The 26,259-nt window shown below is 38.2% G+C and overlaps 1 protein-coding gene across 2 annotated transcripts in view; it reads right to left on the minus strand.

The window, feature by feature from the left end:
• Positions 1-1,111: 1,111 nt before the first annotated feature.
• Positions 1,112-26,259, minus strand: part of C6 (complement C6) — a 60,989-nt gene continuing 35,841 nt past the window's right edge. For both annotated transcript variants that reach the window (XM_045566600.1, XM_045566601.1), the window contains 9 exons: positions 19,412-19,578; positions 17,877-18,102; positions 16,890-17,061; positions 16,491-16,602; positions 13,148-13,280; positions 12,005-12,193; positions 8,348-8,438; positions 5,834-6,075; positions 1,112-1,685 (listed from right to left, as the gene is read on the minus strand). In XM_045566600.1, coding sequence (XP_045422556.1) covers positions 1,504-1,685; positions 5,834-6,075; positions 8,348-8,438; positions 12,005-12,193; positions 13,148-13,280; positions 16,491-16,602; positions 16,890-17,061; positions 17,877-18,102; positions 19,412-19,578 — 1,514 coding nt within the window. In that variant the 3' untranslated portion in view covers positions 1,112-1,503. The remainder of the gene's footprint in view (positions 1,686-5,833; positions 6,076-8,347; positions 8,439-12,004; positions 12,194-13,147; positions 13,281-16,490; positions 16,603-16,889; positions 17,062-17,876; positions 18,103-19,411; positions 19,579-26,259) is intronic.

A 26,259-nucleotide genomic window follows, 5' to 3' on the forward strand; every position in this document is an offset into this window, starting at 1 on the left:
TCATGGTGAGAAGAGAATGCGGTGGTGTGACTGGGGAAAAGATGGATCCCTGACTCCAGGGAAAAGGAAAGGACCTGCTCAGCTTCTGTTATACCAGGAAAATATTTCTGTTTCTAGGATTTTTTACTTCCCCATTCTTCTCCTTTGATATCACAAGATATTTTAGATTCTGCCAACATCCTATGATTAATGAGATGAAAAAGGAGGTGCATTTATTGTATAAGGTCTAGCAAGGGCGCTCCTGGGTGGCTATGGCTCATATTCTCCTTGAACTAGGTGAGAATCCAGTGAGTTTTGGCAGAAGGAAGTCCACTTTACTCACCTGCTTGGAGGTTGGCTGGCTGTGGTTTTGAGATTCATCACTAAATCAGGGTTAGCTGTTTGATGACTCCATGTCTAAACTAGGGGATGTCTAAACTAGGGGATAATCACTTCTAGGAACACAAATTTTCAGGTCCCACCCCAGACCTAGTGAATCAGTAACAGGGGTGGGTCCCTGGCATCTGTATTAACACACCCTCTGGGTGATTCTGATCTACCTTGATATTTTGGAACTGCTATTCCAAAGACACTTGTCTTCTCTAATTCAAAAAGACATCCTAGCCTCTGTAAGAAACAGATTTCTACTTCATATGGCCTAATAAAAGATATGACTTACTTTAAAAATCATCCCTTCAACATTCTCTGACAATTTTCCATTCATCCCACCCTTCAGCTTAAAAGCTTTGTGATGCACTTGAACCGAGGCAAAGAGAATCCCTATTCTTCCTCAGAGAAGGAAACTCCATGAATTTATTCTTAACTGAGTCAAATCATCTTGCAGTGATGTTTATTGCTATGGAATATTTCCTTGCATAAAATGAGGATTAAGGCTGGGCCACACCCTTCCCTGCTTACTTTTCTCCATAGCAATTGTCATCATCAAATATACTACATATTTTATATGCTCATTTTATTTTTTGTAGTATCTACATCCACATGAATGTGCACTTCATGAAGGCAAGGGCCTTTGTCTGTTTTAGTCACTGCTGATTTCTCAGGATCTTGAATAGTACTTAACACCCTGTAGACACTCAGACATTATTTGTTGAATGAATACATGAAGGTTGGGTTTAAAGAATGTGTTTTTCAGGTTCTGTAGATTTCTGTTTATTGATTCATTGAAGAAAATTATGGTTTTTTTTCTTGTTTCTAATTGTGAGAATACCTAATATCAGAGGCATCATAAAGGCCTTAGAAGTTTCATTATTTTTGTGCAATATGAAGAGGATAATTTAATAGACTGATGTGGAAGTTATTACCTGGGAGTGTGCTACAGGGCGTCACAAGTTGGAACTAGATAGGGAACGCTAAAACAGGAAAGTCAGGGGAGAATAATGATCTGAAACTAACACAAAAGAATTTCTGTCAGTAACTTCTGGGCATACCAGTCTGCTGTTTGTACAAGAGTGCCCTTTTACAGGAAATAATTTTGTATAGTGAATCTGTTTATCTGTGATTGTGCTAGGCCAAACACTTCCCAGGATGCAGTATATCCACCTTCCTGTTTGTGCATCTTACAGCTCCCACTTCACAGATGTTCACTGTTCTCTCAGTCATTGATGATCCCATTTTGACACAGTAGAGTTGGTTTCCACCCTTGAGGCACTGGTAGGGCAATAGGCAGACACATTTGGATGTGGAGACTGCAATGAGAGAAAGACAGTGTGACTCACCACAGTATTTTAGAGTTTGGTTTTACCTAACTCATTTCCAGGGTGGTGAGCTCCTTAGTGACAATGAAAGAGAAAGCTGAAATGGAGGCATTACCCAAGAGACTCCACTGGGGTTACATGGAGAAATCTGGATGTGAGAGAACACCAGTAAGCCAGTAAGGTTCAGGAGTTGGGCTATCTTTGACACCTTCCCCTAACTCACTGCCCACAACCAATCAGGATTTGAGCTATCTCTGGAATCCCTACTTACCCCACAACCAATCAGGATTTGAGCTATCTCTGGTACCTCCCTCTCACTCACTGTACACATCTAATCAATCACTTCTCCTGTCAATCCATTTCTACAATGTCTTCAGTCTGTCCTTCCTGTTTTTTTTTTTAATCATTGGTACTGCCTAAGCACATTTATAGTTATCATTTATTGAGCATGTACCATGAAACCACACAATATACCACGTGCTTTGTATGCTTTATTTCATTAAATCCTCACAACATACATAAAAACTATATTATACTAATTCTACACAATCAGTACATGGTATAGGCAAGTTTTAAATAATACATAACTCACAGGCCTGAGCTCTTTGACATGACTTTATAACCCATTTGTTTATTTCTTTCTAGAATATTACTGGGTTGTACTTAGAGATCTGTATTTTTAATGAGCAATTAAACTGAGAGTCACCCAGTCACTTCATAAATCATATAAATCTTGTATTCATGAAATAGCTTTAAAACAGTCATTTAGAGAGGGTAATCTGGCAAGATGGCAGACTAGAAGCATCCTGCGCATGCTGTTCTCAGGGATCGGAAGAGGTGAGAGGATATTCATCTACAGATCGATCATCTAAGAGAGAGCATTAGGAATCAACAGACAGGCTACAGGAGGCTCCCAAAGTAAATAAGAGCTCTGCAAGATCAAAGGTACACAGGGGAGGCACCTGCATGTGGGGAAGGGACAGAGGAAAGAATCCTAGAGCTCCATGCTTTCTGCAGACATTGCTATTTGAGCTGCAGGAGGGTCCCTCCACTGTAGTAGGCTACTGGACTGAGAGACCCAACTAGAGACTGTGCAGTGGCATTTCTCCAGAGAGAGGGCCCAGCTGGGACCCACTGGCTTGAGATCCCTGGGCGCTGTGGCTGGAGCCATTTTGACACCCTGGACCCAGAACACTGTGTCTACCTGGGAGTCAGAACCACTGCTACTGCCTTCCCATCACCCCTGCCAGACCAGGTAGAAAGCAAAGAGACTGAGTGTGCTTCTGTGGTTCATGGGCAGGAGCTGCCGGCTCTCACTGCAGCCAGGGAACCTGTACATATTTCTAAATTCCTACATATTCTAGAAGTCTAAGTTCTTCTAAAAAGCAATAATAAAAAGTTTGAATATCTAAGCAATATTTCTCAAATTAGCAGAATGTCTAGGAGTCATCAAACTAACATGAACATTTGTGAAGATGTGGAAACAACCCAAGTGCCCATCAATACATGAGTGGATTAATAAAATGTGATATATGTATACCATGGAGTACTACTCAGCTATAAGAAACAATGGTGATATAGCACCTCTTGTATTTTCCTGGATAGAGCTGGAACTCATTCTACTAAGTGAAGTATCCCAAGAATGGAAAAATAAGCACCACATGTACTCACCATCAAATTGGTTTCACTGATCATCACCTAAGAGCACATTTAGGAATAACATTAATTGGGTATCCGGCAGATGTGGGTGGGGGAGGGGATGGGTGTATACATACATAATGAGTGCAATGCACACTGTCTAGGGGATGGACACGTTTGAAGCTCTGACTCAGAGGAGTGAGGGGGCAAGGGCAATATACGTAATCTAAACTTTTGTACCCCCACAATATGCTGAAATAAGAATAAAAAAGAAATAAAGAAATATGTACAGCAAAGGGGAAATAAATACAGATATTTTGATGAAATTGTAAGCTGCCGATTATTTTTCACTCAGGCAAATTTGAAAAGAATAATTTGTGGGAAAATAGCAAAAAAGAAATTCTTTGCAATAGAAGAGTTCCATGGAGACCTTTCCTTCATGATAAATGTCGAAGAGTTGAGGCTAACACTAAACAGCCCCAAATACCTGACCTACCTATTTATTGTAGTGTAGTCAGGGACCATTTTTTATCCTCCCTGCTGTCCAAATTTCTTTTCTTTTCTGTATGTATTTTTGATGATAATGTTCTTACACTGTATTTCTCAGAGAAAAGATTTATGTTTAAATAAGAAATGATGCTGCATAATACTTTCAGCTCTTTCAATCTTGCAGCCTGTCAAGAGAGCTGAATCTTTATAATCAGCTTTAAGTGGATCAGGAAAGACCTGGATTTGGGTGATAAGACCTCTCCCCTTTCCAGGACTGAGCTGAAGGACACTGGGCCAGAAAATGAAAGAGGAGCCAAAGGGAACAGCATAGTTTTTGTGTTTTCTTTTCACAGAAGTAAGGTAGTTTTAGCAAAAGTTAGATGTAATACTTCAACAGCTTTCCATTGCATACTTTATGCCCCAATGTAAGATATTTTTTTTTTTTGAAAATGTGTCACAAGGGAAATCTACCTTCCTATTTGACTTCTGTTAAATCCTAATCTCCAATCCATCTTTGTGTGATATATGAAGCTTAGTTGGGCTATTTTAGGGTCAAACTTCATGTTCGAGCACATGGCCTGTTAAGAAGTTCCTGCTTCTATGCAATTTACAAGTGTAATGCCAAACCAATACACTTATGGAACATGGAAATGTATTGCCACATCTTAAGCATTAAATTGGCACAGTAATAAAGGAGTGATAACTCCAAGGTTTGGTGAGGATGTGGGAGGGCAGTCTTTATTGTGTGTTATTGATTAGAATAAAATATGGTAAAAACATTTCCAGAAAGTGAGTTGGTACATTGTATCAATAAAAACTTTATATTTTAAAATAGTATTTACCTAGAATCCAATATTCTAAGGTATACCCTAAGAAAATAATCTTAGATTACAGATTTATCTGTGATAGATTTGTCTATCACAGCACTGTTTATAATAGCAAAAGATAGGAGAAAATTTAAATGCTTAACCAGAATTTGGTTAAATAAATCACAGAATATCCACACAGACTTTTGCAGACATTGAAAATTATGTGGCAAAGTAATATATGATGATATGGAAATAGTTTCATAACATAGTAAGTGAAAAACAGCAATATATAGAATAGCATATAGAGTATGATTCCATTTTATATTTTAAAAATTTGAATGATATGCAGGGCCACCCCTGAGGTGTGTGAGGACCTGGGGCAAAACTTCTTATGGGGTCCTTGTCTATAAGCAATTAGAGTCACCTCAAATTAGAATGTCAACACCATATTGGCAGTCTGATCTCAACCAAATATACCAAATTGAACAAAAATACCCTGTTGGCCAGTGGGAGCAATCTGCTCGCCAAGCTGCTCTCTGGGAATGAGGGTCTAGCTCTGGGCCCAAGATGACTTCACAGGCATGAGCCCCAGAGCTCTTGGGGGTGTCTGGTTGACCCCATGCATGGTGGGGAGGAGAAGCAGTAGAGGGTTAGAGTGTGTTCTCAGGGGAGAAACAGTGTTGGGTCCATATCGGACTTTGGGCTCTGGGTACCCCGTTTGAATAACACTGCCAGCCTTGGTTGGTCCCAGGCACTGGGAGAGGACTTAAACAAATTTAAGGAAGACCTCTGGCAATTGGCATCCATGTGAAACCCAGTACTATCTGGATAGCACTGCTAACCCCAGCCAATCCCAGCCACCAGAGGGAAACTTAGATAATTCTAATGAAGGCCCTCCAAAGCTAGGGGTGGGGAGGGGTGCCTGAAACATGGGATCAGGAGAGGTGCTCTTTTCACTGGAGCTTAAGGGTGGCATTGATTATGTATGCATAGAGAAAAGATTGGAAATATACATATCCAAATTATTAAAGTACGTATTTCTGATTGTGGGTGGTTATATTTTTCCTTTCTGTTTAAATCATTTTATACAATTTTTTCCAGTGAAAAGAAATCATTTTTGATTCAAGGAAAGTAATTTTTAAGAAAGATGATATATAAGTGCAAATAAGATATGCCAGCTGAGTGAGAGCATTTCCAGCTTACCTGAACATTTCTCCCAGTCGTAGCAGGTGTCATAGCCACAGGATTCTTTCTTTGTGCTATTGGATGAAAGTTTCATCCTTTCAAGACCCCATTCTAACTGTGGACCTTCTTGGCAGGAACCGATATGTAGAAAATGGAGTTTCTGATTATTTAAACATTTCTCAGCCAGAAACTTACAAGCGGATGAAGTAAAGTAATGGTTGGCGTCTGTATCAAACACACAGAGGTCTTCTGAATAATGGCTGCCCAAGAGAGGAAAGCAAACATTTCCGTATCAAGGCCAGAAAAAAGCAGAGGATATAGCCAAGGTAATACATTAACCCACCACCCAGTTTTCTTCTTCCTGCTTTTTTTCTCTTTTCAGAACGTTGTTTCATTTCATCTTGCATGCTGTCTGTGATTGATCTTTCTAAAATTTCATCTTAATCTTGGTATTATTCCCAATTGCCTTCAAATTAAACTCCAAATTCTTAAATTCTGATAATCAAGAAGTTCCATAATCTGACTCCAATCAACTTCCTTTTTCTAGTATTATTTTCTGAACCTCCTCAATCTCTCTTTATCACCTGACAATTGTATTGATCATTTTCTACACTGATAAGATTATTTTTCCTTTGCTGCCATCCATGCTCTGCTTAATCAGCACTGTATTGTCTCTCCTCTCTGCCCAAATGTGTCCACCTCAGTTGCTGGCTACACTTTGATGCTTATCACGATCAATCTAGCCCATGGTGGCCTGTACCTCCTCTGAACTTTAAAACACTTATTACTTTCAACACCAATTAAGGACATGTCATATAGAGTCTTATATAGCTTTTCAAGTGTATTTGTATTGTGATTAGGAGCATGAGCTTTTAAGTCATTCTCTGGGTAACTTCTTCAATCTCTCTGAGTAAAGGAATGGGTCCTGCTACCAAGAAGTAACAAATGGCCTTGCCCTTCTCTTGCAGAGAGGGCGAGATCCCCTTGATTACTTCGAGTTACTTCTCTGATGTCAACTTTAGAGTTAACAACCAGTGCTCCAGCGTGTCAGATTGTTTCCAGGAACTAGAGCCTGTGGCTGAGAACAAAAGGCCACTTTTATTCATAGAACTTAATCGGTGGGGCCAGCCATTCCCACAAATACTTCAATCCCATATAAAAGAGAAGTGAGGTTCACAGAAGGAGGCTGGGGAGGTATGGCAGGGATGAAACAGGAGTTTCAGGGGGTAGCCTGTATTCTCATGATTTGGTATTGTACAGATAAAGAAAGCAGTTTCCTCTGGGTCCAGTGGACAATGTGAATACTGTAAGTGTGGTCCCGAAGGCCATCTTCTAGGCGTGGGGACTCCAGCAGCAAGTAGCTACTTGGTGGACCACTGTGGCGAACACTGAGGAGGGCAAATAGAGCTACCTTTGGGTTGAATGTGTCAGTAGAATTATACAGAAAAAGACCCTGTAATGTTCTCCAAAAAGACAATAAGTGTATCTCTATTAGCATTTTTTCACCTGCGGCACAGAGGAATGTGAGAGCTAATCAGTGTTAAAAGTGAATATTAACAACTGTGCATACTTTTTTGGCTTCCTACCCCAACATTCATTCTTTCATTTCTTCAGTAATTTAATCTAATTTTATTTAGAACGGCTTTGCATCCAGCCAGAGAACTGCATTTCAGAACCTCCCTTGCAGGAACCTGTGGCCGTGTACATAAGAGAAGGTTGGTGAGATGGACCCAAGTGGTGGTGCTTCCAGGCTATCTTAAAAACAGAGAATGGGCCCCATTTTTGATCTGCCTTCCTTCCTGCTCCAGCAGAGCAATCATGGATCCTAAAATAACTTTAAAGATGGCAGAACAGAGAGCAGGACGAAGCCTCAGTCCTATATGAAACAAGAGTATCCCCATATTAGCCCTAGGCTGGCTGTCCCTACATTGATTTTGTGAGATAGGGAAACAAAATTTTATCTTAAGCAAATGCTATTTTGGATTTGCTTTTAAATTAGACTGAAACTAGCCCTTAAATTAATAGCAACCTTGACACTCTGGGTTTGTTCATATAAAGAAAAAGCAATTATATCAACAAAGAGGAGGTAGTCATCTAATCATGGCAGTTACATGAGGATATATAACTTTTCTTCTCCATGCTCTCTGCCTCAGCATGAAAGAATCAACTGGCAAAGGCGTGCATGTGTGTGCACTTCTAGTTATAACCTTCTCCTGTACTTAGAGTGGGAAAGTAAGGCTTTGATCTAACTGAGTTTGAAGTTTTTAAATGGGTAAGAGCTAAGTCTTTATAACCAAAATGAGACTGTTTTAATAAACAAAAGCATGCAAGCTTAGAGAACTGGGCTGAGGGATAATTAAGAAACTTGCTATCCAATGGGGAAGGAGAAATTCAACAGAAGCACTGGGGTATCAGTTATGTGAAAAATTCATATTTCATGTTTATGCTTCAAGAAGCTCAGCTCTTCCATCAAGCTGGTTACACTAGACTGGTTTTCCAGATTTCCAAACACAGTTTAAGAGTATCTCTTACCTGCAGTCTTCTTCTGGAAACATACAAACGCATTCAGACTCCAATTGTTTTTGTCCTGGCTGACAATGGCCCTTTAACTTTGTCAGAATTTCTGAAACAAAAGAAAAGGAAGAACAGAACAGTGCACAGCATGGATTCGAGTGATAAGCTTGAATCTGGGAAAAGAGGTAGTCATGAGGATTCATTTATCTCCTGGAGTTGGAGTTATTCATTTTGGTTTCTCTAAATACGTTGTCATAAAACATTTCATCTGAAAGCTCATTTACAACTCACATAAGCTGTCATTTTCTGACCTAAAATTGCTATTACGTTTAGAGAACTAAAGAAAATGGAATCATTGAAATTTTTGTTGATTTATTTTTCAAATATTTATTGAGCACTTATGATATTCCTAGCACTCTGTTAGGTTCTGGGGATAGTGGATTGAGCAAAGTATGAACCAGATCCTATGCTCCAGAGTTTATAATCTTGTGGGAGCAGATGGACATTAATCAAACAAGCACACTGATATACATATAGAATTGCTGCCATTATAAGTGTTATTAAAGAGAAAGCATATAATAAAAATTGATGTAGCTAGAAAGATTAGAAATAGTATCATGGAGAAAGAAAAGGGAGACTATCCAAAGCAGAGGGAACATCAGATATGAACGTGTTCAGAGGGAGGCAGCATGTGACTTTCCTAGAACTGAAAGAATCCCATGGGGTTGAAGTGCAGAAAAACAAGAGCAGGCAGCAAGATGTGGCCAGAGAGGTAGGTATGTGGTCGGCTATGCAGGACCAATAGGGGCTTTGAAGGATTTTTGTTTTCATTTTATAAGCAGTGGAAAGTCTTTGATGGGCTTTAAGTAGGAGGCAGTGTGACAGAATCGGTTCTGGATTTTGAAAAAGAAAGTAATTTTGGCTTCTGTGCAGAAAATGGATTTGGAAAGGCAGGGTGATCCAGAGGGCTCTGGGTAGACAGTCTGTGAGGTTATTGCAGTAGTTGAGGCAAAAAAAAGATGGTAATTGGGGCCCAGGTGCTGGAGGTAGAAGTGGAGAGAAGTGCATAAACTTGAGACATGCACAGCAGGTAAAATAGGTGACATTACATATTGTGGGAAAGTTATGAGAGCTGTAAAGTATGATTCCTAGGTTTCTGGTTTGCATTAAAAAATAGACATTGGTGCCTGACCTAAAAGAGAAAATATTAGAACATACTTAGCTTTAGGGAAGAAAGCATCATGAATAAAGAGTTTTTTTTCTCCCTGTATGTTGAATTTGTGATATCTTTAAAATATCCAAACAAAATAGATAGATATATAGGAATTTCGATATTTATGTCTAAAGCTCAGTAGAGAAGTCTATGCCAAAGATCTAAATTTGTTATCAGTCTATGGGGGAATCTTTGAAGCTAAGGATGTGGGTGAGATTCCCTAGCAGGAGAGCGCAGTTTGAGGTGAAGGGACAAATCTGAGCCTTGAGGAACTCCAATAATCAATGTCCAAGCATGGGCAGGAGTCTGCCAAAAATAGAGGGCAACAGCTGGAGGAGTAAGACCTAAACAGGAAGATGTTATGCCTTGGAAGCCAAAGAAAGAGAATTTACAGAAGGTCAACACTGTTGAAGGTTGCTGTGAGGTCAAAGAAGATGAGGACAGAAATAATGTCCACTAGATTTAGCAACATGGATGTTAACAATGACAGTTGTGCAAATGTTTATTTGGGGATAATGGCTTGAAAGTCACATTTTCCTACAAGATGAATCAATGGAGAAATGCAATTCCTAAATGTAGCTATTTATTCCCACATGATATTCTAGGCACTAGGATAGTATGATGAAAAAAAGAAAGTAAGGATAGATGGGAAGGAGGGAGAGAGGGAAGAAAGGAAAGGAGAGGAGGAAAGAAAGGAAGGAAGGAAATAGCTGTGGTTCTTTTTTTCTTGAATCTAAAGGATACTACAAAAACAGATATTAAATAATCACAATAATGGATTTATAATTAAAGGCTGTGACAGATATTTTGAAGAGAAGGAACATGATTTCAGAAGACCATATACCATAAAGACCCCAAATGCAAAAAGTAAGGAAAGATCCAAAAGGAAATGATGCTTGAACAAAGATGAGGAATTAAAGAGTCTGTAGGTGACGGAGGGGGATGAAAATAGAGGGAATAACACTTGGGATATATCATATAGAAGGAAAAACCTTTTTTTTTTCTTATGCTGAGGCCCACCCAGTGAACCTATAGACTGGTAGAATTGGACCTGGAGCGACTTTCACTTCCTTAGACTGTTGGGTGAAACAAACTTCCTGGATCTGGACCTGACTAGTCAGGCATCCACAGAATCAAATGGCCTCTGTGAGCAAGCTAATTATCAAGAGAGGAAGTAGACAGCTAGGTCTAGATAGTGTCACCAATTACAGGGCAGAACCAGAGACTCAGCTCACGGTTTTTCATCTTAGCCTATCAGGTAAAAGGTTTGATAAGGGAAGGTGTTTTATGTTAAAAGCAAAAATAAAGATTTAAAAATTTCATAGGCTTTTTTTTTTTTCTTCACTGCTATTTCCATTTCCTGCTATTGTCCTTTGTTAGGACCCTCATTCCATCTGGTGAAACGTGGCTCAGACCCTTCATGAACTTGGAGACCTGTAGCTCTGGGAAGGCTTCAGCTACTGGGATTTACGCTGACATGGGATTAATTTTCTTTGGCTACACCTTTTTGCCATTTGCAAATAAATCCACACCTAGGCCAGGGAGGAGCAGCAAGCTATACATTGTGTCCAGGAGAGTCAGCTTTCAAGTAGCGCAGAGCATCTGTCACTACTGAGTTGAAACTGTCAATGATCCCATGCAAGGAGTCTGCTCCTCCCATAAGCATCAGATTGAAGGTGGCACTTATACTGAGCATCCCGCACCACCCAGCACAGGAGCTCCTTGGCAGTGAGAACACAATGTTTACAGGGCTGAGGGCGAGAGGTTCTTCTGAAGGGCTGCTGGAGGCGTGGAGTTCTCAGGAGAAGGAAGAAAATAACTGCGGAGCCATGCAGTATCTCACTTCTTCAGGAAGCAAAACTTTTTCTCGTTGAAAGAATTAAGAGTGTGTCCCTGGCCATGTGACAGCCTGAAAGTCTCTTTAGCTCACAATGTCCAGTCTTATTGATTATTGTATTTCTCTTTCTGTGACTTCCTCTCACTGGTCTTTCTGTCAATATTACCAGAGAGAAAGTACATGAGATGGAATATTGATTTCCTTTATCTAGATGTAAAACACTTCATATCTTTCAGTTTGGATTATAATTCCAATTTCTCATCCAAGGGCAGAGGTGTGTGTGTGATGCATGGGTGTGTGCGTGTGGGCATCCATATGCATCTTACAAAGGAGATACTACCCACAGTGTCCAGAGGATCTTAACTTTCTGAAGCCTATAGTTTCCAAATACATTCATTCCTCTGACATTGATATTATTTATAATTTATTGTTATGGTCAGGAGTCTAGTGAAACCAAGGCATAATATTAACCTGAAGTTCTCACCAATTCCCATGAAATCTCTTTATCTCTAATTTAGCCTCTCTGTGCCTCTGTGCTGAGGAAATAACACAGCTGTAGATGCTATACTACCGATCTTGGGGTGCGCCAACTTATCAGACTCCAGAAGCCTGCACTGCTACTTACCTTTTTCACAAGTGAGTGAGTCTGAAATGGGCGGTGTCCAGGAATTTCCCCTGCATGTGTACCTTGATGGCCCAGCAACAACAGAGCCTTTGGGGCAGGTCAGCTCAAGGGATTCACCAATTTTATATAATCTCTTATACGGTCTGAGCGTCAGGACCTCTGGCACAACTGGCTTGAGGCATTCTGTCCCTGTAGGGAGAGCAATATTGCAGATGTGCTTTGTGGAACCGAATACTCAACAAGTAGGCAGATTCTACGCAACCCAAGAGGCTATTTTAATAAGATGTACTGCAGTTATTCAGCTTTGGGGCCTTCTTTTGATCAGAAAACCTGGGGCTTAAGGGTCCCAGGCTTCCCCTCAGAGATTCCTTCACTGAAAAACTCTTGTTAGTTCCCTTATCTGAAGTTCCCTTGCTAAGGAACTGGCTCCAGATACATCCAACTTTCATTACATCATTAGGACATTTTCCTTTCAAGAAATATTTTCTTTCCTCTCCTCCCTAGTGGGTTTCCCCAAATGCGAGTCACCATATTGCTAGTGATACAGAGGCAGGACATTGTAATTGACACTGGTGTCAGTGCTGCTTCATGATGTCCCATAATAAGTCTTTGGGGTCCCCATCTGAGTCTTGTTTGAATCTCACTTTTCACTTTACTCTAGCATGGGTATGTGCAGAGCCTACAAGCTTATTCACTTTTTCTCAGCAAAGGATGTGAATGTGCTCCAAGCAGCAGTGCCTTGGAGAAAACTTCGTCTCACACAAAATCCCATTTCTGCTACATAAAGAGTGTAAATATCATCTTCCTGGGACTCAACAATTTGCTTCAATTTGTACATCAGGCAAGGCAGATGTCTGTAGTTAGAGACAGCTTGCAGACTTCCTGGATTTTTTTCTGAAATGCATGCTTCGCAGTCCTGTGTGTACGAGGTTAATATACAGGGGCAAGAGAACTGAAATGTAGAGATACTTGGAAATCTAATTTTAGCAAATGAGCCCTATTTTCTGCTTCACTAAATCTTTTCAGCAGAGTTACTAAAAAGTAGTAAAATGTACTAATGTAAGGGTGTGATTTTGCCGTATTTATGTATCAGGCACATCCATTCTGCAGAGTAGTCACACAGAATGTTTGGCAAGTGCTCACGTTGGCATTCCACATCCCCTTGCCTCCAGGTCCTGTCGGGTAAGCATCTGAAGTACTGGTATCCAACAGTTTTGAATCCAGTCAGGCACGCGATTTCAACTTCTTCCCCAACTGAGTAGAGTTTCTTTTCATTCTAGAATTAAAACAGAAACCAGCAAATGATCAGTGCTATAAATAATACTATCGAAACACCTCAGGGTCATCTGGATTCTGTCTAATCCATCACTTCTGTATCTACTCAGTCACAGAGTCTTCTGAATTACTATTTCTAAGCATCTCCTGAAGTTCTCCCCTTCCTTTGCCTTCATCACTGTCTTTGTTTATGGTATTTGCTGTCTCTTATCAGGACAACTTTCTAACTGGTCACTCTTCTAACCCATCTTCCATATTGCTGCTTTAAATTGATTATATATATATATATATATATTTTTTTTTTTTAGTTAAAAACTTGCTCTGCACTATATATGGGATGGCTTACTATTGCTGGAATAGAGAAACTATATACTCACCATGTAGTGCCTAGAAACTGAATAAGTAACATACCTTACATATAGAGCAAACATATGCAGTTGCTATTGTGACAGACTGCAAATCGTTTAAAAATGTTACTCAATCCCTAGTAACCCAGGGGTTATTACATATTTTTGCAATTAATGGATTGTACAACTACTGTCGTGTGGGGGCCTCATTAAGATTTTCAAGATAAAATGGGTCTTGTAATTCTCAGTTTAGACTATTAGCTTTAACTACGTTACTATCCCACCTCTTGCCATTTTCTCCCATAAAACCTGTGTTCTAGCGAAACAAAACCACCTGCCATTCGTTGAACACCTTTTCTTTCATGATTCCTGTGTCTTCACTTGGCTGTTTCCCGTACCCTCAGCACCTTCTCTCTTCCTTCTCCCAAGACCCAGCTCAAAGAGAACATCCTCTGTGCAAACCTCCTTGACTTCCCCAGCTTCTTGAGGTGCACCACCCTTTCAGCTCTGGAGGGAACTTGTGCAAAGCCCTATTTTAATAGTGTCTATCACATTTATCCGGCCCACCCCAACACTTGAGTGGCAACTCCGCAACAAGATCTATGTCTCACAAATCTTTACACAGGCATTAACCACTCTTTGCTGAAAGTATGAAAAACACTATCCTTCTTAAGGAGATGGTAACACAACACAATTTTTTTTTTTTTGGTGAGAGGGAGAAAAGCACCCACCAAGAATTGACTAGGAGGTTATTCTCGGAGGGTTGAAGTTGGGAACTTTGAGGAAAGTGAAAGCTCAATTGTGAACTTCTGTTATTAATTACTTGGCCATATGATTAAACTTGTCTCCTGGAAGGTTCTTAATTTCCTGAATACAAAAATACAATTTGTACTTTTGTTTATTTCCTGGATGGCTTTGTTTCCAAGGGAAATGGACTGATTAATAGTACTAATGATTTGGATGTTTTATTTAAAGGCTGTACATTTTTTTTTGCATTCCTCCTGAAATAAATTATTGCCTTAAATGTTTATTTCTATTTCTCTTATGAAGGTATAACCTGTAAGCATATGTTGCAGTCATCAAGCTTAGACCAACACATCTGCCAGACTGACCGACCAAAGAAACCTTGCCAAAAATCACTGTTCTTTACAGGGGTTGGATTTGTTTCTGGTCATTGGACAACTATCCTCATGTGCAATGACATCATTGTTCTAGCCTGGAATTAGGCATACCTGCCTCTGTTTGAATCTGTACAAGAGGTATTTTGCTACTAGAAATTCTAGAAGAGGCTTATTAGGAAAAGTTAGAATTATGTTACTTTTGAGTAAAAGCTATTGTCAGACAGAGATCAGGTCTTTAATAAGAGCAAATTAAAACAAGAAGTGAATATATCCATGAAAATAGAAACATATAATCTAACTTTATAAAAGGAGATAGAAGAATAATGAATTACTGCTTAAAGTCTTTGTGTGTTTTTAAAATGAAAATGTCAATTTTAATGGTTTTTGTATGCAGCTGGGATAAATAGATGAAAAGTTATTTAGGTCTCTAGATCTGACAATATGTAAAATTTTGAGGATAATGTTCTAGGGAAGGGACCAGCAAGCTTTTTCTATGAAGGGGCTGGATTGTCAGCTGTGGGCCATACGGTGTCGGTCTCAATTACTTGCCTCTGCCATAGACATTATATTAATATAAACAAATAAATGTGGCTGAGTTCCAATAAAACTTTATTTATTTATTTTTTAAAGTGGCAGGTCGAATTTGACCTTTGGGCGATTGTTATCTGACCCTTGTCCTAAAGAATTCCCAAAAGTTCCCAAAGTGTGGCTTCTGAACCGGCAACATCAGTATTACCCAGAAACTTGTTAGATATGGACATTTTCGGGCCCCCGCCCAAGAACTAGCAAATCAGAAACTCTGGGAGTGGGACCCGGCGATCTATGTTTTAACAAGCCTCTCAGTGCATTGTTGAGTTTGAGAACCTTAGTTCTAGAGCAAAGACTAAAATTACTTCCTTTTAATATATTTCCTCCCCTTAAACCTGTAGGCACAGCACCAAATACATGGGCAGAAAAGAAGTGAATGTGGAAGTGTTAGCCCAGACTATGCTCCAGGAATATTTATTTGCTGGCCTTGGAGATTGAGTGTTATTGATCTTTGATCATAAATATGATGTAGTTGGGAAAAAATAATTTAAAGATATTATTGAGTTTAAGAAAGGTAAAATGAAATAGGGAGCATGATTTCTGTACTCAATTTTAAACATGTATCTCCTGGAAAATTTATATCTAAAGTCACAGATCTGTCTGACAGAAAGTGTTCAGCCTTTTTTTTTTATTTTTTTAAATATTGTCGCTTAATGAAAAAAAGATGAAATGAGCAGGTACATTAAAATTGTTTTGACTGTTTAAGAGTCCCACAGGTTTCTAACCCCATAAGACAATACAGACTGAACACCTCCTATGATTATAGCCAAGTCTAGTTTGCCTCTCTGAAAACATGCCTTAGGGCATTAGTTTGCTCAGATTCTTACAAGATTCTTACAAGTCATCCAAACCTATTTTATGCAGAAGTTCCATTCTCTTTTTACATAAATGTATCTTTATCATGTGAACTAAGTAGTACCAAGGAACACAATCCACCTGCTATCCTTTGGTCTAACAATCAGGAATAGAAACAATCAGGAATTCAAGATGGAATGAATAGTGGCAAAGCATTTCTAAATACTATTTTGTACTCTTTAAGACAACAGGAGATTATTAAAACAGGAAAACAGTAACTCTAATTAAAAGAAAATTCATACGCTTTAACTTTTTCTTTTTTTTGAACTCCAAACCCAAAGTGACGGTCAGGTTGCTTACCCGGATAAATCCATTTTCTGGAGGAATTGGCTGAAGACACCCTGAATCTGACTCTATCTCAGGAAGATCGACCTCTTTTATTTCTTCATCATCGCTGACACATGGTTGTCCACTAAAAGGGAAAAATAAATATGTGTGTACATGCATATATATGTACATACACATATTTACATGTGTATGCATATGTGTGTACATATAAACATTACATACGTATATGTATTCAATAGAAAATATTACACACAGATAAAGGCAAAGCAGCAGATCCAATGCCTCACTAATATGACGTGTTGGCACAAGTAAAATTCTAGTTATTTCTTTACTTAGCAGTAGGATAACAACTATGTGAACTGTCTATGTGAGTGGGGGTAGTGACCATTCTTCCTTCTTACACAGACTTACTTGTTTTCCATGATTGAAAATGTGCAGTCTTCCTCTTGCCGCTTCTCCCCGCTACAGAGCTTCCCTCCGTGTTGGGGAGCAGGGTTATTGCACTCTCGGGTTCTCGATCTCTTATAAGTAGCACCACATGTGCTCCAGGAAGACCAGCACCCCCAGTTTCCATCTACTGCATCTGGAACAGAGGGAGACCCACCACTGGGTCATGGTGCAGCTGAGAGAATTTGGGCTTTAAAGCCATGCCAACCTGGTTTTCTCACTTTTTAGCTGTGTGAACTCCTCTGTAGAATATTATAGGATTATTGTGAGGAGTAAAAGAAATTACCCTGGAAGGGGCCTGATATATTGCCTGATTTCCCTTTCTTATTCTCATAGCCTGAATAAAATGGCAACCATTACAGATTATTTTCAACTGTCACAAACATTTGTGTGTGTGTACGTACATGCACACATGTGTGTAAATATGAATGTCTTCTGAATAGAATATATATCAAATTGCATTTTTTAAGGTATATGCAATTTATTCTCACTCCCACGCCTCATCCTCTTTCTAAAGAGGATTTGAGGAAACCATGAACACTCCTTAGTCCTGTATGAAAACTTGTTGTGGCTTAATTTATCCTTTATTACAAAGCCATCCTCATTCTACATTACAATACATAAGAGGCTTGTAATATTAATAACAGAATCCTATATTTTATTTTATAGTATGTTTTATTTTATTGATTTTTATATTACAGGCATGGTGCTGGGTAGATTCCCATTTTGTGGATGAACAGATTGAGGCATAGGGAGGTTAGATAACTTTCCCAAGCTCACATAGCTGGTAGGTTCCAGCTGAGACGCATACATTTTGCAGGCTATTTTCCTTGTGAGTTTGCACTAGGTTGAAGTTGCTAATAGAAGTTTTGTTTTGCTTTAATTCATCAATTTAAAATATCCTTTGGAAGGGAAAAGGTGCCTACCTCACAATAGATTACTGATACTTACTGGATTTATAATCTGGAGACCGTTTCTCACAGTTCTCGCCATAGGTGCCGCTCTGGCACACACACAGACATTCGGTCCCTGAGAGTGTGGGACGGCCGTTATTGGGGCACGGGGCACATTGGCAAGGGTCAAACTTGGCTGCATATTCCTGAAAAGCTTTCCTAAGGTTGTTCCGCTTTGTCACTGCACAGGGGATGTTTCTCACCAAGTCCACGATGGGAGCAAGCTAAGAGCAGATGATAGAGAGGAGGTCCCGTTAGATTCCCTTTGGCAATAAGTTGCCATCACTGCCCAATTCTCATGGAATGAGAGGCAAGGCCTGGAACATTCCACAACTCAAAGGGACTATTGTAGATATAGTGTAGCTGCCTGTTGAACCAGTAAAGAAGAGCCCTCTACCTGAGGGCAGGTGTGATAAATCTAGAACTTACCTTCCCTGCAATTCTGTGAAAGATGCCACATGTGAAGTGTCTCTTACTTGGATTATTAAGCATCAAATGCACACATCAAAGTACTGAGATAGGTGACCAAAATTAGGTAGCTAATTAATGTTCTGCTGAAAACTCATTACGTTTGATTCAAGGAGAAAAATCTAGAGAGGCTGAAGAGAGGTTTTCCATGTTCTTTATTTTTCCAGGGACATTTTTGGCTTTCAGTGGGGTAAGATGAGAAAATACGGAATGGGAAAAAAATGAAGAAATTAACTTGCTGGTAGAATGAATGTTAGAATTACAGTAGCAAATAATGGAGCTAATGATAAATCAGGGCTCATTTCATTAACATTGTAAAACCCCAAAGAAATGACCATCTAGTGCAATATGTGACTTACTGGTGCCTAGAGGGCAGCTGGGCCTCATTTTTCTACCGTAACCTATAGAGCTCAATACATCTTCATGCTGCATGTAAACAATTCCATTTTTATAAGGATTGAACTCTTTTATCTTCATTTAAATGAAATGAATATAATAGCTTTTTTGGAGGCCTTTTTAAAAATGTGGTTATGTTTTAGGCAAAACTGGTTCTAAATGGCACGTGACTGATAATGTGGGCAAAGTATTCCATAAATAATAAGAATCACCTTCTTATGTAATTACAACAAATACAAAACTGGTAAATTGAATCAATGGTGATAGAAAAAAGAGGTCAAATAGATCTTAAATCCCATTTACCCCACAGAGCTACAGATGAAGATTTAAGAGTTGCGAGAAAAACACACAATCCAGATTTATTGTATACATGGGAAGATGAAGAGTACTACTCAAGGCAAATTGAGCAGTTTTATTCACTAAATTCCCTTCCCTGGTATTTTGTGCGTGCCAGCAATTCTAAATACTGTACTATAGAATGCTTGTTTGAATAGCAAAAGCAATAGATATGCGATTTAACATTTAGAAAAAGGTACATTGTGCAATGAATACTAAAGAAAGACATTTCCTTTATCGTCTGAGAAGAAAATGAAAAAGAAATTATGTAATGTGCAATTTGGGCTGCTAGAAAACTACTTTAACTCTTTTACTGGAACTTTTTAATCTCACCTCAAAGTCAATCACAGCAGGATTTTCCTTCACTGATTCTAACCACTCAGAAAATACCTTCTCCTCTGGACCAGAGTTTCCTTTCTCCCACGCCAAAGCTGCTGCATACTCACTCCTTCCACCGCGAACCAGGGATATGGCTTTCTCTGCTCCCTGCAAAAATGAACCTGCAAGGTATTTAAAAAAAATGACCCACTTGATTTTAGTGAAAATTCATATTTAAAAAACACCCTATTTGCACAGGAGGGAGAAGTAGATGGTACAGTATGTAGCTCCATTAAGTAAGCTAAGTGAAAAAGCAAGAGACACTCCTCCTCATGCCTGTAGGGAGTTTAATAATAGAAATGATAATAACGGTACCATTATTTATTAAGCATCTAGCATATGCCAGGTACTTTACACACATTAGCTTATATAATTCCCATGACAACCCTGAGAAGTAGGTATTATTATAAACATGGACATTGAAGTTAAAAGCAATTTGTCCTGGAGCGCATGGTTACTACAAGGCAGCACTGGGATGCAAATACGCCCAGTCTTGACTACTTTCCTCCCTACTCTTTGTCGCCAGTCACTCAACTTTTGATTTATGTTATTAATAGTATATGTCTTGGGCCTTTTTATTTATTTATTTCTTTATTTTTGAGACAGAGTCTCACTCTGTTGCCCAGGCTAGAGTGCCGTGGCATCAGCCTAGCTCACAGTAACCTCAAACTCCTGGGCTCAAGCAATCCTCTTGCCTCAGCCTCCCGAGTAGCTGGGACTACAGGCATGCGCCACCATGCCCAGCTAATTTTTTCTATATATTTTTAGTTGTCCAGATAATTTCTATTTTTTAGTAGAGACTGGGTCTCACTCTTGCTCAGGCTGGTCTCAAACTCTTGACCTTGAGCGATCCTCCTGCCTTGGCCTCCCAGAGTGCTAGGATTACAGGTGTGAGCCACTGCACTCGGCCTTGGGCCTTTGAATAACATAAATCACATGGCTTCTGATATTCAATCAATTGACTGATATACTGGAAACTTCCAATTATAGGGAAAAAACAAAATGATAGAATGCTTTTAAACATAAAGACCGGGGCAAAAAGCACAACTAACAAAGAGAAAAAAATTAAACCTCAGGTTAAGAGTTGCCACAGTGTTTCTTTAGAGGCAATGGCATTTAATGTTAAACTGCATAGCACAGATCTTCTACATGAATTTTCAAAACAATTCTCACTAACTAATGGTAACTTCAACTAATATGGGTAGAAACTGAGTAACAGGAAATTATAGTGAGAGAGTCAAATGAAAAGAAGGCTAGTGATATGGCTACTTTAATGGCATTGATGTGGTGTCTATTTTGGAGTATCAGAAGGATTAGCCATGGCCCTACTGTTCAGAAATTCTATAGTAAGATAGTCTAGAATGATTAGAAGAATGGGTGAAATACTCTCCCTATGAAGAAAGTAGTATGGTTGTTTTAAAACTGAAGTGCACAAGGAAAAACAGAGGGTATAAGAAGAAAATTTTAGTATTTATTTTTCACATAAAAGTGGGAGAGAAATTAGTTTTTGCCAATGTATCCTATACGGATTGACAGTGGCTCTGTTACGTTCTTTCTATTTGGATTGATACCGTGTATTTCATAAATGGATTGACACTGGCAAGCGTTATCTATGGTAGGCATAGGATCCTAAAGAAAGAGTTATAGTTAAGTTTATTTATTATTTCATTAGCTGGTTTGCACAGAACTAACTCTTACAAGGGAACAAATGGCTTAAAAAGATTCTAGAAAGAAAATGCAGATTGAACATGATGCCAATAAGAAGACAGAATGAATATTTCTACTTCTTTTATAATAGTCTTATAAGCCACAACAAAAGATTAACACCAAAGCTGACCAAAACATGTCAAAACTTTCAAGCAGCTTTTATGAAATATGGATTTATCATTAACAGTGAGCTTTGTCCTAAGTGTATACAGCCACTACTGTCAGGAAGACAATGAAAAATTCTATTTCTTTCATATAGGCATTTTTTTTTTGAAATTTTCTATTTTCTACATTTTCAGATATTTTTTGTACCTAACATATTTTTAGAATAATGCATTTATACCATTTGTCAGTAAGTGTCCATAAATTAGGGATATATCCTCAAAAAAATGTTAATGATATCACTACAGATTTGAAAATGTCAAAGTCCAGTGATTTAACTGAACTTGCTCAGGGTTAGAAATAGGCAAATCTACATTCCTGCGCATGTTTTGCTCTTCAATGTGTCTTTTATTTTAGGCAAATTGTCATAAATAAAAATTTGTTGAGAATCTGCTATGTGCAGGTACTAAAGACTGAGAGAAAAGTAAAATATGATATTTGCATTTGAAAAACTTAGACTCTCAATTAGAAGACTAAATAGGTACATAAATATGCTAGCAAGACTGTGGAGAAATAAAAAGGGAAGGATAACCAAAAGGGAAGGAAGAAAGAAAGGAAGGGAGGAAGACAGAAAGGAAGAAAAAAAAAAGAAGAGAAAGAGAGGAGGAGAGAGAGAGAGAGGAAGGGGAAAATGGAAAGATAAGGAAAGAAACAAAAAGACCAATAAAACAGTTTTTGGTAACTGTTACTCAGTGGTAAAAATGACTAATGATTCCTGAGTTAGAAAAGTGAAAGAATTCTGAGATCTTTGGCAGTTAGGGAGGGTGGCACTCTGAAAGGAAGAGGGCCATGGCCCTGGAAGCAAAGACAAGATTTACTGAGAAGATGATGGCCTTCCAAGCTGCGGGAGCATCACGGACAAGGACCTGCAGTCTGGGGAATAAGTGCCATGCTCTGGGGACAGTGCACAAGGGCATCAGTTAGAGGTGAAGTTGAAGGTTCAGATGGGAAAGAGCGGCAGAATAGGGAGGATCTGGAAGTAAAGCCAAGGAAATTGGACTTCATTCTCTAGGTTTAGAAAGAACTGCATTCTCTAGAAATAATGTAAGGTTTTGAGGTGGGGAGATCACATGATTCAGGAATATTAGCAGTGTTGTGTCAACTGGGTAGCAATGGGTGATTGAAAAGCAGTTTGGAGACTATTTCAACAGCCTCTAACTTTGAAATGTCCTCCCATTCCTACAGGCTGAAAACTATGGCTCCATATTTGGCATTTCCTTATCCTAATTCCTCTATATCAACTTGGTTTTCTAAGTAGCCCTCATTTAGTCTAGTATTGTCTCACATTTTTAGTTAACATTTGTACTGAAGTATAATATTCACACAAACTATACAAATCATAAGTATATAGCTCAATTAAATTTTAAAAAGTGAACACCCATGTAATCACTGTCCACATCAAGAAATAGAACACTAGCTGCACTCAAAAACCTCTTTCACGCCTTCATCAAGTCATTATCCCATCTCCAAATGCAAACACCAACTTTATTATTATTGCTATGACTTAGTTTTGCCTATTTTTGAACTTTATATATAAAATCATAAGATATATACTCTCTTGTGTCTGTTTTTTTCCACTCAGGCTTATGCTTGTGAGATTCATCTATGTTATGTGTAGCAGTAGTTAATTCATATCACAATTTATCCATTTTACTCTTGGCAGGCATTTGACTTGTATCCAGTTAATAAATAATACTGCTTTGAACACTCTTGTACATTACTTTTGCTGTGTATTTGTGCATATTTCTGTTGGGTACATATGCAGTATTCTTTTAAGCATTCATGTGTTCATTGAAACACACATATTAAATATTTATGATGCACTAGCTGTGGTGCTAAATACTGAGGACATAAAGACCACGTCCTAGATTTGTTTACAGTGGAGAAAATAGAGAGTAAACATAATACAATATGATGAGTGTTATGATATTGTGAATGCAGGTTGCAATGAGAATAAATAGGAGGTCACCTAACCCTAATTATGAATAATGATAGAGGTGGTAATCAGGAAAGGTTTCCTGGATTATCTGGTAAAAATTATAATGTCAAGATTTGTTTCTTTAAAATAATTACATCTTTAGCATATTAAACACTTAAGCAATACAGAAAAACTCAGCCATCATTCCCCTTGTTCAGTGTTAGTTTTATATATTAAATGAATACAGTTCTCCTTGCCTCATCTTTGCTCACTGTTTCTTCATTCCTGAGCTCTATTTATCTATTGAATTAATATCTTGATATTAATTTTTGTGTTTTTAAACTTCCTTTATCTTTGCCATTCTTCTAATAATTGAAACTGCATCACAGGCTTTCTATACATACAGCCTCAAGCTAGAGAAAACTTAGAGAAAAAGAGACAAACTTTAAGTTTTGAACTCTCAAGTATACTTTTGTAAGTCTAGCAGAAATCATAGCTTTGAAGGCTATCATTTTCAATGTCAAGGGCTAGGCTCTTGAGAGAGAATAAAGATTCTTGAGTTCTTAATACTTGAATTTAAATATCAAAAGCCAAACCTGCTAGGATTCAGAATATAGAATTTATAACATCAACCATAGAATGATAAAGAATGTATAATAACATAAGAGCCATTTTCCTTCCCAAAAGGAGAAAAGATTTTGAGCAGTTAGAAGAAGGAGGGATATTGGACATGTGACATGTGGCAACTAAGATTTAGACTGGGTGGATTCTTCATTTCAGACCTAGTATTCTACCACTTTGGGCAGAGTTTTGGGAGGGATGGTGGTACAAGAAAAATAGAAAATATCCTAACTTTGAGCTCTTGCATTATTCCAACTGTTGTATTTTTTTATTTAGCCATCTCTTTGCTGCTTGGATTTTACAGTTGAGTAGTTTTTCTCAGTAAATGCTTAAGAATGTGTATTTTCAGAATTCTCTTATGTTTTGAGAATGTCTTCCTGTTACCTTTACATATGAATACATTTGTTCCCTCTTTCAGAAGTTTGTGGACATTCCTTTATTGTTTTGTTCTATTGAATTTTGTTATGGAGAAATCTGAGGCCAGCCTGATTTTTGTTATTGTTGCTGTTTTGGGGTAGCATTGTTTTTTTCAGCCATCATACTTGTAAAATTCATTTTAAAAAATCTTTGGATTTAATAAATTAACCAGAATTTGTCTTGAAGTTGCATATTTGAATAATATTTCTGAAATATATAATCAAGAAAAATTTCTTGCTTTATTTCAGGGCATATTCTTATATAGTGTTTTTTTAAAATATAATTTTTCCATTTCATTTGTTGAAATCTCTAATTCAGGGACACTAATTCCTATCTATTAAATTATGTTTTTCCTTCCATTTCCATTAGATTTTCTTTAATAATATCTGAATTTTTCTCTTTATTTGTTGTCACTATTTTAGATCTTTCTTATATGTGATTAATATTATTAATTTTATTTTTAGATAATTATATTTTGTCATTGTAGTGTCTAATTTATTTATAATAATAATGGTGATGTTTCTCAATATTTGTTTTTATACCTTAGCTGTGAAATCTCCCTTTTAAATTAATTTTTATATTTAATCTTTTTATCTCTGAGCTCTTGGTTTATTAAATTTATATTCTTAGTAAATTATTCTATTGCATGATAAACTAGTACAGTATCTGTATGTTTTTTGATTTATATTACCAGGTTATTTGTTTTGCATGCTATATTCCTTTTTGCCCTTTTCCTTTTTTTGCTGCAATACAAAAGTGCAATTGTCAAGCCAGTTCTTCTCATTTTGCTTATGCTTAACACAGGCATCTATGCTAGACCATCTATATGCTCTGTATTATATTTAAAATTGTCTATTGATTATTATAGTAAATACTATATTTTTATTTGTTCCTTCTCTGTCTTCCCTATGAGAATGTAAGCATCATATTTGGGAGTTTCTGTGCTTTGTTTCCCTTTGTTCCGAGCAAAATGAGTAGCGATCAGTCAGGCAAAATAAGGGAATAAGAGAATTTTACAAAGAGGAAGGAGTTATTTATAATAGCAAGGCATAGGACAGAGCATGACTTGTTTATGCATAAAGTTTAGCTATGCAGAGAGAGGCAGGAACTCATCCTCAAGGCCATGAGGAATCATGACATATTCGAAGTATGAAGGTTTCATGAATAAGATTTGCCATGGAGAAGACTCCTCTCACAGAAATGTGTAGAATAAACCGGAAGAAGACAAGACTAGAAGGAAGAAGACCAATTAGGAGGCCTTTGTGATAATCCAGGCTGGAAATAATGAATGAAGGGTGTGCCCATAGAAATAAAGGGATGGAAACTATTCGGAAGGGTATTCAGGAGGTAGAGTGTATTATGCATGGTTACTTATTAGGTATGGAGGCTAGAAAGAGTGCAGAAACCAACAGTCAGGTTTCTGGTTTGGCTGACTCAGTTAACAGCAATGCCACTCAAGACTGGGATTGCTAAAGGAGAGGGAAGGTGAAAGGAACCAACTGTTGCTGGTCACTATGTGAGGCTCCTTATAAACATCATGTTGCTTAATCTTCACAATAGTCCTGTTAGGCTATAAACCACTCAACTGTTTGGATTTTACAGTTGAGTAGACAGTGATGAGAACCACTGGCAGCAGGGAGAGAATACGTGAAGTATTGGTGCCTAGAGACATTTAGTGGATGAAGTGTCTGAAGCTCAGGACGGATGCCTGGGTCGGGGGTTAGGATATGAGAGCAAAAGCCCATAGGCAGTGGAGTGGCTGACACTCTGGTAAGGAGTAAGATCATTCTACAAAACCTGACTTCTATCTTCTTTCTTCGGTAATTTCACCCAGATTTTCTTTCTCTTTCTGTTTGCCAAAGTCTTCTGCCGTCTTCAGTGCATAGACCCAAAACAATTCTCTTCAAGAAACCTGATGTATTTTGATCTTGGGATTTCCTACTACCCATTTGCTTCTGCCCGTGGTACTTTTATAGCC

The sequence above is a fragment of the Lemur catta genome, chromosome 12 (assembly GCF_020740605.2).
Source record: "Lemur catta isolate mLemCat1 chromosome 12, mLemCat1.pri, whole genome shotgun sequence".
In the NCBI taxonomy this organism is placed as follows: Eukaryota; Metazoa; Chordata; class Mammalia; order Primates; family Lemuridae; genus Lemur; species Lemur catta.